At 39.1% G+C, this 15,190-nt stretch overlaps 3 protein-coding genes across 3 annotated transcripts; 1 reads left to right on the top strand and 2 right to left on the bottom strand.

The window, feature by feature from the left end:
• Positions 1-1,153: 1,153 nt before the first annotated feature.
• Positions 1,154-3,227, bottom strand: EAF02_007822 (uncharacterized protein; the record flags this gene model as incomplete). Its single annotated transcript, XM_038903870.1, has 7 exons — positions 1,154-1,213; positions 1,286-1,468; positions 1,532-2,106; positions 2,159-2,432; positions 2,489-2,584; positions 2,629-2,910; positions 2,964-3,227. The coding sequence occupies 7 exons, from the start codon at positions 3,225-3,227 to the stop codon at positions 1,154-1,156; spliced, it is 1,734 nt and encodes a 577-aa protein (XP_038756151.1).
• Positions 3,228-7,582: 4,355 nt separating this feature from the next.
• On the top strand, positions 7,583-9,041 carry EAF02_007821 (uncharacterized protein; the record flags this gene model as incomplete). Its single annotated transcript, XM_038903869.1, has 3 exons — positions 7,583-8,182; positions 8,236-8,550; positions 8,604-9,041. 3 exons carry the CDS (start codon positions 7,583-7,585, stop codon positions 9,039-9,041), a joined length of 1,353 nt encoding a protein of 450 aa, XP_038756150.1.
• A 1,997-nt stretch (positions 9,042-11,038) lies between these two features.
• On the bottom strand, positions 11,039-12,122 carry EAF02_007820 (uncharacterized protein; the record flags this gene model as incomplete). Its single annotated transcript, XM_038903868.1, has 4 exons — positions 11,039-11,218; positions 11,261-11,606; positions 11,699-11,972; positions 12,032-12,122. 4 exons carry the CDS (start codon positions 12,120-12,122, stop codon positions 11,039-11,041), a joined length of 891 nt encoding a protein of 296 aa, XP_038756149.1.
• Positions 12,123-15,190: the final 3,068 nt, after the last annotated feature.

Here is a 15,190-nt window from a genome sequence, read left to right as displayed (position 1 = left end):
GAGAAGAAGAAAAGGAAAAAAAACCAAGCCCCGAGAATCGCAATTTTCATATCCGAAAAATTTGAGCACAATGGCATAGCTAGCATGCAAAAAAAAAATCTTTAAAAAAAATCTCATGATTTATCTTCTCGTCACTTATCGAGTCATGATCTGAATGGTCAGTTGTATCGCCACATACCGAGAATTCCCCATTTTTTTACCGAGATGTTGCATATTTTGGGGGTGAAAATTGAGATGGTTTCTCGATGATTTTTGGTTGGAGAGGGAAATTTTTCGGAGGTTTGATTACGTAGTTGGTTTGGATTTCGGGTAGGGTTGCGCTGTGTTTTATATTTTGGTGGGATGGGTGTAGGTGTTGGGGTTTCGGACGAAAGGAAGAGACGTCGAGGTAGGATAGGATGGAAAGAGCGGGTCGGAATATAAGGGGATATCATGTGATTCTCGGAGTGACATGTAGTAGCTTTGTGTCATTAATAGATTATTTATTGTTATATTGATTGATTGGCATTAAGGGAAATATTGATTGTTACGGGATGAAAATATCTGTTCGCATATTCCAGTGTGCTTGTCGCTTGTGCCGTTTGAATGTATGTAGCATCACAAAATATTCGTCAAAGTGCTCTTGTTTCAACGTCTGGGATGGCTATTTCTCGATGGTAGACTAATGTTTATATTTAAGGTTATTTTCTACTAAGCTTTGAATGTATAATAACTTGTCATTTTTGACCTTTCACCATCAATGTCAATTTTGATGCTCTGTGTTGCTAGCTCTTGTTTAGCGTTGAACTCTGAATATGTCCCGCCACAGATAATGCACTCAGTGAATTGTCTTATAAGCACAGCTACCCATGTTCCTGGTATCACATTCTCCGTGGAACTCAACCCGAGATAGGAAATCGTGTGTAACAATGTGCAAGGCCTCACATGTTCAAAATCATTTATGAAAAGAGAGAAGACAAACTGGCAAATAATTGTGGAAGTATAAATGGGTGTTTTGCTGCTTCAGAAAGAACTATGAAAAACGGCGCACATGACTCGAATCTATCTCTGTGTAGGTAAGAAATCTCTAAACACAATACTAAGATACCCCTTCCACAATATCCGCCATTCCTCTTCCACCAAACATCGGCAGTGACATCTGAACGTAAAGATATCACTTTACCGTTCGAACCTGCTGTTCATTTGTATCATCAGTGGCTTGTCTCTGTATACTCTGACAATAGATATGTTAGAATAATTTTTAGAGATATGAAGAATCATGAGCTGGGGTTTGCTAATTACTAACCGCATTGACAGCCTTCCGCTCTGCGACATAGATTCTGCAATCTTCTCTTCCCTTTTCAACGTCTACAAACCATATGATGATACTCGCAAAAGCACATAATGCGAACAGGAATGGAAATCCCATCCAGTTATTATTGGTATGATTGACAATGGCTTGGATGACGTTTGGGCCGAGGATTGAAGACTGGTCGATTAGTTGAAAGTCATGAAGCATCGTCAGGGACTGGAAAGAATACGAATCACATACAGCTTTATTTGTAATACCAAATAACCCAAAGAACATCCCCTCATATCCTCTAGGAGTAACCTCACTCATCATTGTTTGAGAGTATGAGAAATACGGTGCTTGAAATAATCCAAAAACAATGTTATAAACCCAAAAGTCGTAAACATGGTGATAGCCTATCTTGTCAGTCCATAATCCGATCACACCATATAGCGGAATTAAAACACTAAAGATGTTGGTGATGATGAACATGGGTTTGGTTCGAATGCCAAAATACTGTTGAATGTACCAAAATGAGAAAGTGGATATCGTGGAGGTGACAGCTTGTGCAAGTCCAAGATACGTTAATTGGAGAAAAGAGAAAGAGATGACTTCGTTCTGAATAATAGAGACGAGAGTAGTGGTCGTATTTAACCCATCAGCAAGCATGAAGAATGCGAGTAGATAAGTGAACGTTTGAGGAAGATGACGAATCTCGACAAGGGCGAGATAGACTTGTTTCCAGCCGATGGTCCATATTGAACTACCTTTTGGAATAGGTGGTCCAGGACGTGATTGTTGGAAAATAAACCAAGGAAGGCCAAGAACGACCCAATCTGGGTAAGTCAGATAAGATGATCTTTTGAAGAGAAGAGAAGAGAGACTCACATGAGTTTGTGAGGCACAATGCAAGATTGTTAGCAAAAGAATTTCCCTGCATCGGAATCAGGACAGAGAGGCTGAGTACTAGTACAAGAACGTATCCGATACTGGCATGGGCGGTAGATATATTACTAATATGGTTTCGTTCCATACTTTCTATCCTATCATACTCATCTTGATTTATACTTTCTTCTTTAAGTTCTTCATCTCGAGCCTTTTGAACATGGGGCATGTAGCGGGCTAGTCTGGGAAACAATGCATAATAGAACACCAATGATGCCTGTTACAATGTAACGTTAATATAAACACTTCAGATAGATTAATGAGAACACTAACGCCGTATGAAATGTATGATACAATATACAAAGCCATGGCCGTGGGCCACTGTTCTGGCTTCGTAATGGCCATCATCCCGTATTGGAAAACCCAGCACTTAATCTGTTAGTGTAACCTTCATGGGGGTAATTGCCACTTACGATAACAGTAAGAAATAGCAGTATCCATCTCCCAAAATGCCCATAGTCTGCAACCGACCCAAAAGCCACAAATATGACAGACATAATGGTGAAGCAAATTCCATTGGCAAGCAAAACCACACTAGATACAGATCTTGTAGTAGTACCCCACGGGATTACACAACCTCCTGTGGTACAATTACCTATTTGGGCAGGTGTAATGGCGGGATCCCACCCAGCTTTACTCAGAGCATTTTGAAAAAGAGCTTGAGAATAACTTTGCGGCCCTACTCCATTGTTTCCCTAAGAATTAACAGTTAAATAACAAACAAGCCCTACAGTGGATCGGCGCTCACATTGTAATAAAGATAATATGACCATAACTCCTTTCTCGAGGTTGTAGGCTGACTAGATGATTCTTCGTCGATACCGAATAGTTGTTCATATTTGTTGAGGTTTTTCTTGATGCGATCAGACTTCGTCCCATCGATATGTATTCCATTGCCGCTCATTTCGATGGCGTTATCTTCGATTTCATTGACCTCGGGAGAGCCCATACTTGCTCTTCTTCTCAGCAGTGGCTGTCTCGAAAGACTCCGTTCTCTAGAGGAGGAAGCCATATTGTTTATAAGTGCTTCTCATCTCTCGAAGAAGCCTTAGCTAGTCTCTCGTCGTACAAAACGCAATGTCGCGTTGCATTTCGTAAGATAATGTTATCATGTCGCACCCGGCCTCGCTCTTTTACAGATAATAGAGTTAACCTATCAAGTAGCAAAGGCTGGCTGAGGAGACAGATATGTTGCAGGCGTGATTGTATTCAGACGACACACTTCGGTCGTCGGGCTTCAGCCAAGTTGTCTCGGCCGATCTCCGGTCACATCACGTGACCCTTCTCCTCAACCTCCCTATTAATTTAATCTTTGTGTGTCAGGTCAAAACCTCTTCTGTGCGTGATCTTTCACAACTTTTGCAGGCAAGGATGCCTTGGGCTGCTTTTGAAATGCGAAGTTACACTGGGAGCTTTGAGCCTCGTGATTAAATAACACGGAAGGACACCGACAGTTCTCTCTTTGCAAGCTTCACTAGACACACTTAAAATAACAGTGCCAAAATATAAGGGATCAGCAACTAGCCGATCTTCAGATCAAGAGCTGAAGGAGAAGATTGGACAAGTATGGTTCATCCTTGTAAACTCTCTCAAATTCATGCCAATGCTTGCCAATTTCACTGCTCTCAATCTTTCGAATATCATGGGATCGATGGACGGGCGGATCGACCACGTATCCCACAGGTGATGGCGCAATCAAATTCCTCGCTGATTCTAATGGTAACTTAGCTTTTCATAGTTACCGTCAATAGTCATTTTGTCGATGAAGATATCGAAACTCTGACCAAAGCTTACAAAATTGGAAACGTCATACTTTTCCCATAGAAACATCTCTACAACGGTGAGACTTTTTCGACCAACGGCTCCATAGCAAGATCTGGTTGATAGTTATGGATGTTCTTAGACACTCTTTATCGCAATCGATCAGGGAGATGGGCGAGTGGCTCGCATCAATCCGTCTCTTACAACACAGCTTCCTGATTCGATGGCTTTTGGTGCGACCGGTGATCAGTCAAATGCATCTGATGTTGCTGAACTTATAATAATTAATACTGAAAGAACATCAGCATGGACTATGCGCCCGTTGCGAATAAATATCTGGAACCAAAGACTTCAATCATTGAAGTGAGATCATTCTCGGGTGACCCAGAGACAGTTAGAAGATTTGTATAGGCGCAAGTGAAAGGTTTGCAGCAAAACGGCATGGTATCTTGCGCTAAGCATCCCCCTGTTCATGACAATACGGCAGATGACTCTCAATATGGACTTCTAGCTGTCCTTAAGAACAAGAATTAATTAGAAGCTTACAAGCTGGTTCCGTTCCGGCAAGCCATGAAAGCTGCTGCAGATGCTATTATGGTGGCTAAGATATCTCTAACCTGGTCATAGAACACCTTTAATGTAGTCATGGACGACTTACGTGCCAATTTGAGTCCAGATCTAATCAGGAATCTACGCGAAGAGATTGAGTATGGGGTTAACATTAAGTAATTGTTTAGAGATGGGAATAATAAGAGCAACTTACGGGACAGAGAAAGGAGCAGTTGTGGGTTTGAAGGTCAGTGCTACAGATCTGATCAAGAATATCAATACTCAAAGCTTGTACATTTAGACAGGACCTGACTACGTCACGGTTTGCCATACTTTGAGAGCTTGAGTAGGCGCCATTGAAGCTATTATTGCTGCAGTAAAATCTGGTGAGATCTCTCAATTAACTGTTGAGTCTTTGGTACATCAAGTACTACGGCTCAATGCTAAGTATTCATCCCCGGGTATATCAAATGCGGCTAGTCGCTACATACGTCTTCAAATGCTTAAAAAAGCATAATCAACAATTGCGTCCTCAATTCATGCCAGAAGTACAACTTTTGTCCGCGCCGGATCAGGATGTCTTCCAGTTTTCTCATTAGCTATGAAAGTATTTTTCTATCCCTAACAGAGGCACGCTTAGAAGGTGACGCTGATGAAAGTGGCGGAGATAAAACAGTTTGATCGCCCTTACTTACTTCTTATAAAGCAAAAAATCATAAGCACGGTTATGAGTCTATCATTAATGAACAGATTCAAAAGAAATTTTCATTACAACCCAGTCATGAATACATGGGTAAGCTTGCGGAAGCTGATGTAATTATATTTGTGACCAGAAATTCAACCTTCAATTCACATCAAAGATGTGCGGAACGTCTTTCAAGCACATCTCTGGTTGGAGGCAAAATATTCATCTCGATTGCAACATGTGATTCCCACGATATCCTTGAAGATAGCGATGCCACCAAAATTGAATCGCGATACATGAGTCAAAGTTATCGGCTTTGAAGGCGGGGCTACATATAATATTGGCTTACGAGTGGCTCGAGGTCTTCTCCCTGTCTCTTCAATGAAGCATTCTGCTCACGTAGTCAGTGGAGGGTCTGTTAACACAAAATATGAGGGGAAAGATGGACCCACGTACAGAATTGTCAAGTTTGTTGGTGGAAATATTAGGCGGAATAATTGAGTCAAGTTGAGGAAGACCAAGTCCTAGGCTAGCATTATGAAACCATGGCTACATGATTATACCCCGGAGAACATTCCAGCTAGGTCTTGACATGTTCATTCTCCCTGATTATGCGTGAAGATTCTGCATTTTTGTTGCTCATGTCATGAGGAAATAAGACGGGGACAATTTATGCGAAGAGGTGGATTGAGGATACAGTGGTTAAGTGGTACCTGGGTATCATTCTGTTGATGAAGAAATGGTAGGACATGAAAGAATAGGGTGACTGTCAGCATGTATTGATTAAATCAGTATCTATGGTTTGTATGAGACGCTAGACTTCGAATTATTGAGAGGTCATGAATTATCTGAATATTCCTGAGATTTGGCAGCCTCAGAAATTCAAATCGGAAGGTCATTGTCCGAGCCTAATCAGGAATTTCACATGGTGGTAGCTGGCACAGAAGCAAATGTGGAATGCATTGTCGATCTGAAGAGTTCCCCGCACTTGAGGAAAATGGAAATAGATTCTAGGTATAAATCAGACATTGAGAGTTTCTGCCTGAGCCTAAGTGGTGTAAAATGGAGAAGTGGCGGCGGGGTCCCCATGGCTAAGTATGTGGTATAGCAGAGACGTATACTGGTCCAAGGTCCTGTGATGTGATGTTTTGTTTTGTGTTCCTCGTCACAGTGAAATCTGACCCGGAGGGAAATATTGTACTGCCTCAAGATGGCTGTGGTAACGAATTTACTCCTGGATTTAGTATCTATCCTTGTTGGACCCACTTCCCCGATTTTTTCCAATCTCGCTTTTTCTTATTCCTTTAGACTTTTCGTGTTGTCAATGTTTTGGTTATTTTTGCTCCTATGACCGGAATTTTCAGGGGGGTTAGCTCTTCGATTATCACGGATAATTTATCCTTTGCCAATCAATCAAGCTTTACTTGGCAATCTGATGACCATGCATTGTTGTGTTGGAAAACTGGGGAACCCCGGTACTCGGCAGACCTCTTGACGGAATAAATTAACACAAGAGCTTCAAGTGCCTTCGCGTCAATACAAGAGTCCTCCGGATCTACACATCTGAGCCCTAGTTCTTAATTGAAAATCACAGGTAATATGCCGACCGATTAGATTGGTGAAGCCTTAATACCACACTTCACACTGTCAACAATTGTTTGTGTTGTTAGAGTTAAGCTCCCAAGAAATAATAAGATGATTTAGTTGGAGACAGCTAAAGAGCTTTTTGTTCCTTATTTTTTTGCTGGATTTCACGCCAATTGTCGTAGCTCGACAACATTTATCTCGAATGCCGAAACAGAACTTTAGTTTCTCGGCTAAAATATTTTCTGCAACTGCGATTCGTGCATGTGTATAAATAGGGGGGGTAGCGGAGAAATATAAACAAAACGCCCAACGAACTCCATGCTCGATGTTCCTGACTTTAAATGTTGCGCGTCTTTTAATTTAAATCGGTTGGCAATTCCGGGTATATCTTGCTAACTGTCATGTCGTTGTTTGCTCTGAGATGGTTGTGGGCCCCAAATGTGAAAACTAAAGCTTTTTTTAGCAAGAAACCATATCAGCTGAACCCAAGCTTCCATGCATTCCATAGCTGATTTTCGAAGTAGTCTTCTTTTACGGACCGTCTGTCCGATTGTTGTTGCGGATGTTAGGTTCTTGGTACCGTCAGTCCAGCGGCCTCTCGAGCCGGTCGTCGACGAGGTCAGAGTGTGATAGATACGTCAAGAACTTTGACCATGTGAAAGAACTCTTAACCACAACCCGGGGGACACGGAATAGAGTATAAAGTGAAGGGGTTTTCCTGGTTCAAATTCCCCTTCATCTCAACTACAATTTGCATGAACATAAGAATCTGACAATAAATCACCATGACGTCAAGAATTGCTTTAGTCTCTCTTTTCGCGGCCGTTTATGGTCAACAAGTTGGTACATATCAAAAAGAAACTCATCCTTCTCTCACTTGGCAATCTTGCACGGCTAAAGGATCTTGCACCACAAACACTGGAAGCATTGTTCTTGATGGAAACTGGCGATGGACTCACGGAGTAGGCACTTCGACAAATTGTTACACAGGAAATACTTGGGACGCGACATTGTGTCCAGATGATGCCACTTGTGCAAAGAACTGTGCTCTTGAAGGTGCAGACTATTCTGGAACCTACGGCATCACAACCAGCGGAAGTTCTTTGAGATTGAACTTCGTTACTCAATCATCATCAAAGAACATTGGATCTCGAGTTTACCTCTTGGCCGACAACACCCACTATAAGACGTTCAATCTCTTGAATCAGGAGTTCACATTCGATGTTGATGTCTCTAATCTCCCTTGCGGATTGAACGGTGCTGTTTACTTCGCCAATCTACCCGCTAATGGAGGTGTTTCCTCAACCAATACGGCTGGTGCCCAGTACGGCACCGGATACTGCGATTCACAATGTCCACGTGATATGAAGTTCATTAATGGCCAGGCGAGTTCAGATTCATATTGCAAGAGGATAAAGCTAATAGAATTGTGTACTAGGCCAATGTTGATGGTTGGGTACCCTCAAGCAACAACGCCAACACTGGTGTTGGTAATCACGGTTCATGCTGTGCTGAAATGGATATCTGGGAAGCAAACTCGATTTCCACTGCTGTCACTCCTCACTCTTGTGATACTGTGACACCAACTGTCTGTACCGGTGATGCATGCGGTGGCACCTACTCATCATCAAGATATGCTGGTACTTGCGATCCAGATGGATGTGATTTCAACTCTTACCGCATGGGTAACAAGACCTTCTACGGTCCAGGTATGACTGTCGACACTAAGTCTGTCTTTACTGTCGTCACACAGGTAAGCATCTTTTAGTCACGTATACTTAAAGAATGAACTAAAACTTCAACCAGTTCCTCACCACCGACGGCACAGCATCTGGTACTCTCAATGAAATCAAACGATTTTACGTCCAAAACGGCAAAGTTATTCCCAACTCCTACTCCACAATCTCAGGCGTAACCGGCAATTCCATCACAACTCCTTTCTGCAATGCCCAAAAAACTGCTTTTGGTGATCCAACATCCTTTGCCAAACATGGTGGTCTTGCTTCAATGTCTGCTGCTTTCAAAGCCGGTATGGTTCTCGTGTTGTCTCTTTGGGATGATTATTATGCCAATATGCTTTGGCTCGACTCTACTTACCCTACTACTCAAAAATCAGCAGGTGGTCCAAGAGGTACTTGTTCTACATCATCGGGAGTTCCAGCTTCGGTAGAAGCAAGTTCTCCTAATGCTTATGTAGTCTATAGTAACATCAAGGTCGGAGCTATTAACTCTACTTACGGTTAAGAGTTTGTGGATTAGGCACCAGGAGTCAAATCGTAGAAGTCGGGTGATGAATTATGATAGTGATAAAGATGATGATGAAGGAGAAAACTAGAAGCGCTCGTTTATCAAAATAAGGTGGTGGAGAAAATTGGAAGCAATCCTTTATTGATCTTGTGTGGTATGAGATGAAACTTAACATCGGAAAGACTCGCTCGTTTGGGGAATTGTGCATAAGGAACTCTACTTTGTACATATGATTTCAAATTATCACACATCATATATCTACATCATGCCTGCTTTGTGCTTCGATCGTGAATATTGTTCCAGGAAACGAGTACAGTATTAGATGATGAATCTTCAGGACACTATAGAGCAAGCATAAATTAAACTTCTCTAGAAGCTCAAAGCTAGAGTGACTAATCGCAGACTAAAAGTACCCCTAGAACAAGACTAACCATCAAAACAAAAACATCCATGTTCAGGTATGCAACACAATCATTGATAGCGCAAATTTTTCGGGAGCTAATACGGATCAGTACAAAGCGGGGAAACAAGCTTACTTAAATACACAAGCTTCATGCTAGTATATCATGCTAGTTAAAGCTCTCATTCCCGTGTCCTAGACCTGATTAGATTTTGTGAAATTCTATCCCATCCGTACAAAGATATATCAGGATTATAATATCCAGGTGTACAACGAAAGAAGAGGATTTGAAATGGAAGTATAATGTGTAATTAACAAAATTAGATTAGACATATCAAAAGCAAATACGATACTGTCATCTGAATTGAGATATTCCTAGTGAGAATAGGAGAACGTGACTCAGTATTAAAGAGTCTACGAAGCCTCAGCATCTGCTACTGATTAATCAATCCCCTTACATGTGAGCCGTGGATTGTGAACAAGGAATTGATGTTTGCTCTTTAACTGGGAATAGTAAAAAACTAAACCCCTAGAATAATAATCAGCCCGAAATATCCTTGTGTTGACCAAGCCCTTTACCATCCCGGATTTACATGGCTTTTCATACATGTTGAGTCCTAACAATTTATAAAGATTATGTAAATTTCAGATAGAGTATGTCGAGGAAGGTTTGTTGGCGTATCCCACGTCACAGTCGAAGGAAGGAAAGAAGTCAGGTCTGATGGGCTTGTATAATGTTGAAAACTTGAGTCTGGAAGAATTAAAGATAAGAGTGCTGTATAATGGGTCAATAAAGAGGATTGCAGAATATATCGATAGTTGTAGAGGTAGAACCAGTGATCTTGCTGAAAAGATACAAATTGAGTGATCAACAAAAGAGTCAAGTTTTTGATTCCATTAATTTAATTCTTGCGTTATAGGCCGTGGTAAAATAACTAAATTTGCTTATGGACATCATTATTTGAGAACAATTGGTTTTTAGTAGTAGGCGTTTCATCCTTGGTGGCTGTTGTAAAGCAAGCTTGTCATAGTTATCAACGACGTAAGCGAATATCCCTTTGAATCACATGAATTGTTCTCTACGTTTTGGAGTCAATCCTGTAGTTTCCAAAACCATGCATTCAATTACACTGTAGCGATGGATTTATTGATAGTTTGGATTATTATCTGCAACGCTAAAGGGTCGTATCAAAATACAAGTAGCTCTTTGGTTTTAACGAAGTGTCCACTCGAATTTTCGGGTGAGAATTGCCTTGCCCCATCCAGCAACGGAACGCTGAATTGAATCATCGTTGATCGGCTAGTGTTGTCTCTTATAGTTATTTAAATGCATCATACGAAACACACTCTGAGTCTCCCTCTCAAAAGTGAACTCGACGCTATTGCTCATGACAGAACGCAACTGGTGCATAACCGACTCTAGAACTTCAGGTGCCTCTGGTGTAAAGTTCACATATCTAAGCAATCGTCTGGTCTCGTACCTAACATTTCCACAGAGACCTCGGATAGAAAATTTCCTGAGTCGGGACCAAGTTCCTCCTAACAATGCTGAAAGTATAAACTTAAAAAAGTAATCATCCATTGGCCTTCTCGATTAGCTCAATATGAATGTATGATTATGCGACTCCACTTGCCTTTTTTCAAGTGGTTCAAGTCCCACTCCTTGTTCAAAAGCAAAAGTAACCAGTGTGGGTGCTACCGATGTGATGAAACTTGCCATTTCGGAATATCGCTTTCTTTCTCTTGTTTCTGACCATCTAAGACCTTGACTGACCTCACGACCTGCTGTAGAGATTTAAAGATGTTTCAATTGCACAAATTTTCCAATAAGAGGCTTTAGATGCCCTCTCATTGGGCCGGCGTGTCTCAATACAGGAATTCCGTTCTCATCCTTAGTCTCTTTGTATCTTGTCTGGTTTGACCAGAAATGATCGCCAACATGCAGATGAAATAAAACATGATTTGAAAGGCGAAAGCCATCTCTCGGTTGTAGGAGGCCTTGAAGATTTTCCATCTCCAAAGAAGCTACAATAGAAGGCGTCGAAACACAAGCGCGGAAATAGTTATAGGGCATAATACCTCCCATTCTAATGACAGTAGCTTCGGGGAATACCGCTGGTGTTATAATTGCTAAAGGTCCCAAATAATCTTCGTAAAACAATCTTATGGGAAAATAAAAAAGTCTTCCCAGTCAGCAGCAAATGAATAAATGTCTAGTCTTTTAACTCGAATTAGCAACTTCCACGCCTCCCACATTTTTGCATGATCCTCGCATTTCTGTTGATATGAACACTGCCTCGGATAGATGGTCCAAGTTAAACTCGAAACGAATTTTCCTAGCGTGGGCAACCTGAGAATCGTGTTGATGAATGCGTTCTGCCGCTTCACATTGTCTTTGTGTTGCGAAGATGTATACACAAAGCCTCTTAAGTCGATCAGATCATCAGAGGTAGTCCGATGAGAGCTAAGATTTATATGACGGTACATTATCGGCAAAGTACATTCATACATCCCACGCGACGCTTGTGCTATTTATAACAAAGTCAGTCATCGATCCTATGCAACTACTAGAAGAATTAGTACCTACATAATCTTGACAAATCTCTGGGCTCACAAGCTTTTAAGATTAGAGATTGTATCTCGACGGAAAGCTCGTGGAATTTCGCCAAATTCAACATGTTATTAGTACTGTTTGAATGTATTCAAAATATAAAATAAGGAAGTTGCTTGGTTTGAGGTATAAGGCGTGGAATACTTGAGTGGAAATTAATGAGGCTGTATTAAAGAGAATATCATTTACAACACTTTGATTGTGCGTATAAGACGGAAAGATCGAGGGGTCATATAGTTAGTTTATAGATGTTTTGTTGTATTGTGGCAGGCACAATCAACAAAAGTGTATGCATAGCCGCAATCTTGATATACAAAAAAGAATCACTTCTTTCATCTATTCAACCCGATTTAACCATACGATGGTCTGAAGTCTTATAGTTTCTTGAATAGATTGCTGGTTTTTGAAATCACGGTATGAAGCTCTGCAATTCCAAATTCTATGTTTAATTAGAACTGTCGGGATATCGATCATGTGATCTAAGAGGGCACTGTATTGCACTAGCGTATGTACTAGCGTATGCACTAGCGCTAGCACTTCTACTATATCAAGTACTAGCTTTCTATAGTTAATAATGATCAAGACGAATAATACAATCAATTATATTAATAAGAATGAAATATTTTACACTTTAATCAATACTAAATTGATATTAATACTAATTAGTGATATCACAAATTAGGGCTTTGGATTTTATTAGAAAGCATTAGGTATTTAGAAGTAGTATTCAGGATTGGTAGAAATTCTGAAGAGATCATAAAGAAAGATATTATTGTATTAGGTATAATGTGTTTTCTCTTTTTGTTATACTAAAGAATATGCTTTGGATAATTGTATCAGAAAAACATATTCAAAAGAATCAACTGGTCAAGTGTGACGAATCGATTTTGTGTTTATTATGCATTTACCTTTGTACTATATATTGTATAAGATAAACCCTTTATCTAAATATTTTTTATATACTTTCTCATACCTTTCATATTTACAATATACCTATAATCTTTGAAATATCTACAATCTACCTATAATCTTTGAAATACCTACAACCTTCGAAATACCCCTATACACACCCTATCATATCGGATAGCGATAACATTCCGATTACCTCTAAGATTATCAGTAAGGAATTATACACGGAAGAGGAAGAGGAGTATTGCGAAGAGTGGTTAAGCCTATTAAAGGAATAACAAGCTGATAATGGAATTATTGATTTTGATTTTAAGGAGTTTACCAAATACATCAAATTCAAGCACAAGCAATATGACTATAAGGATATCAATGACGATAAGCTAGTTAAAGTCTTTTATAATGACTTCAGCATATTCATAAGTAGGTAATTCGCGAAGATCCATTAGTTGGATACACGAAAACTACGAATAATATTATATGCTCAAGGAATATGAATACCGAAATTAGATATTGAAATATTTACAGCTTTATACAATCAATCACATAGGTCTATTACAAATACATAGATGAAAGACTAAGTTCAGGAAGTTCTGAAAGATTGTAATCTTAAAGAATCTAAGTTTAGATCCGGAACAATTAATAGATTTATTGATAATAATTTCGAATACAACAAAGATAATCAAAAAGATGATAAGAAGGATAACGAAAGAGGAAATCCTGATGATAATGATGATGGTAATAGTGATAGAAAGGACAATAAAGATCGATACAATAGGGATAAAAAACTATTAATATATTCTAATACACAATCTCTTGTCAGTTTATCGAAATTCTATATCAATGAGGAGAAATATAACGGGGATAACGATAATTTCGATTTCAAACTCTCAATATTCTATGAAATCTCACAATATACAAAGGTGCCTATGGATATGCAATACAAGGCATTCCCAATCATACTAAAAGACAGCACACTCGAATTCTTTCATACTAACTACAAAGCACTATCACCTATATTCAGAGAGCTTTGCACTTATATACAGAATAACTTTGAGGGAAAAGAGTATCAATGCAATATACTGTCTAAATAGAATAGTATTATTCTCAAATCGACTAAAAAGAAGTATAAAACAAGTTACTTAGTAAGTGTCTTACCATTATAATCAAGCAGCTACGCATACTACAACATTGACTTGATCCTACTATGCGGCAGACATCATATCTACACAATAAGCTTATACTAGCATATAAAGATGTTGAGGTATACAACCTAGCTTATTTCGATTCCAAAAAGGAGATGTTTGGTTTAATTAACTAATTGCGATAATTTATTAATACATGGGAAAGATCGCATAAGGAAAAAGATATAGTGCTATTCACTGACAAAAGATTCCGCAGTAATAATAACCAGAATAGTTCAAATGATTCTAGAGGTTTCAGAAGCGATAATTTCAGAAACAACAGCTTCAAGAGCAATACTAATAGGTTTTGATAATAATCTAATTCTTCGAATCAACGAAATCGTTATTGGATATACAAGAAAAAGGGATATCGATTAACAAAGTATTCCTAAAAGGAATAGGATAAAAACCAATATAAATATCGGGAAAAGATTAAGGATAATAGTAATAACGCGTTTAATAAGCACTACAACCAATAATTGATCGAATATAAAGAAAAAGCTATTAATATAGAATCTGATTTAGAAACCGAAATGGAACAGTTTTTTGTAGATCTTGATATTGATAATACTAAAGAAAAAGCATTTTTCGTTAGTTCAGAATCTATAAATAGCCAAGAGATATTCAATCAATTATCAGTCAATATGATATTACATATATTGATTAGAGATCCTGTTGAAGCTATTCTATTGGCAGAAAGTGCAATAGATGTCTTTTATGCAAGTTACACAAGCAAGGAGTTCTTCGGTATATGTATCGATATAGCTTGTGCAGGTAAATCTATAGTTGGGATTGGACAATATCATACATAGCAAACAGGTATGCCCAATAACATATGATCCACAAACAGTAGGAGCAGCGAATATATATTTAAAAAAGGGATTGCAATATTAATAGGTTCATTTCATATCGATACACTATTTGAATACATTGTTTTTTATATTGTGGATATCGATATTCTATTTTATTAGGATTTGAGGATATAGATTAGCTTAAAGTATTTTATAATAATATTGCTAATAAATTCATCAATCCAATTGGTTAA

Source organism: Botrytis sinoallii, assembly GCF_014898435.1.
Source record: "Botrytis sinoallii strain Bc 23 chromosome Unknown BSIN_014, whole genome shotgun sequence".
Taxonomy (NCBI): domain Eukaryota; kingdom Fungi; phylum Ascomycota; class Leotiomycetes; order Helotiales; family Sclerotiniaceae; genus Botrytis; species Botrytis sinoallii.
The sequence above is the reverse complement of the archived record's forward strand: the minus strand, read 5'-3'. Positions and strand labels throughout refer to the sequence as shown.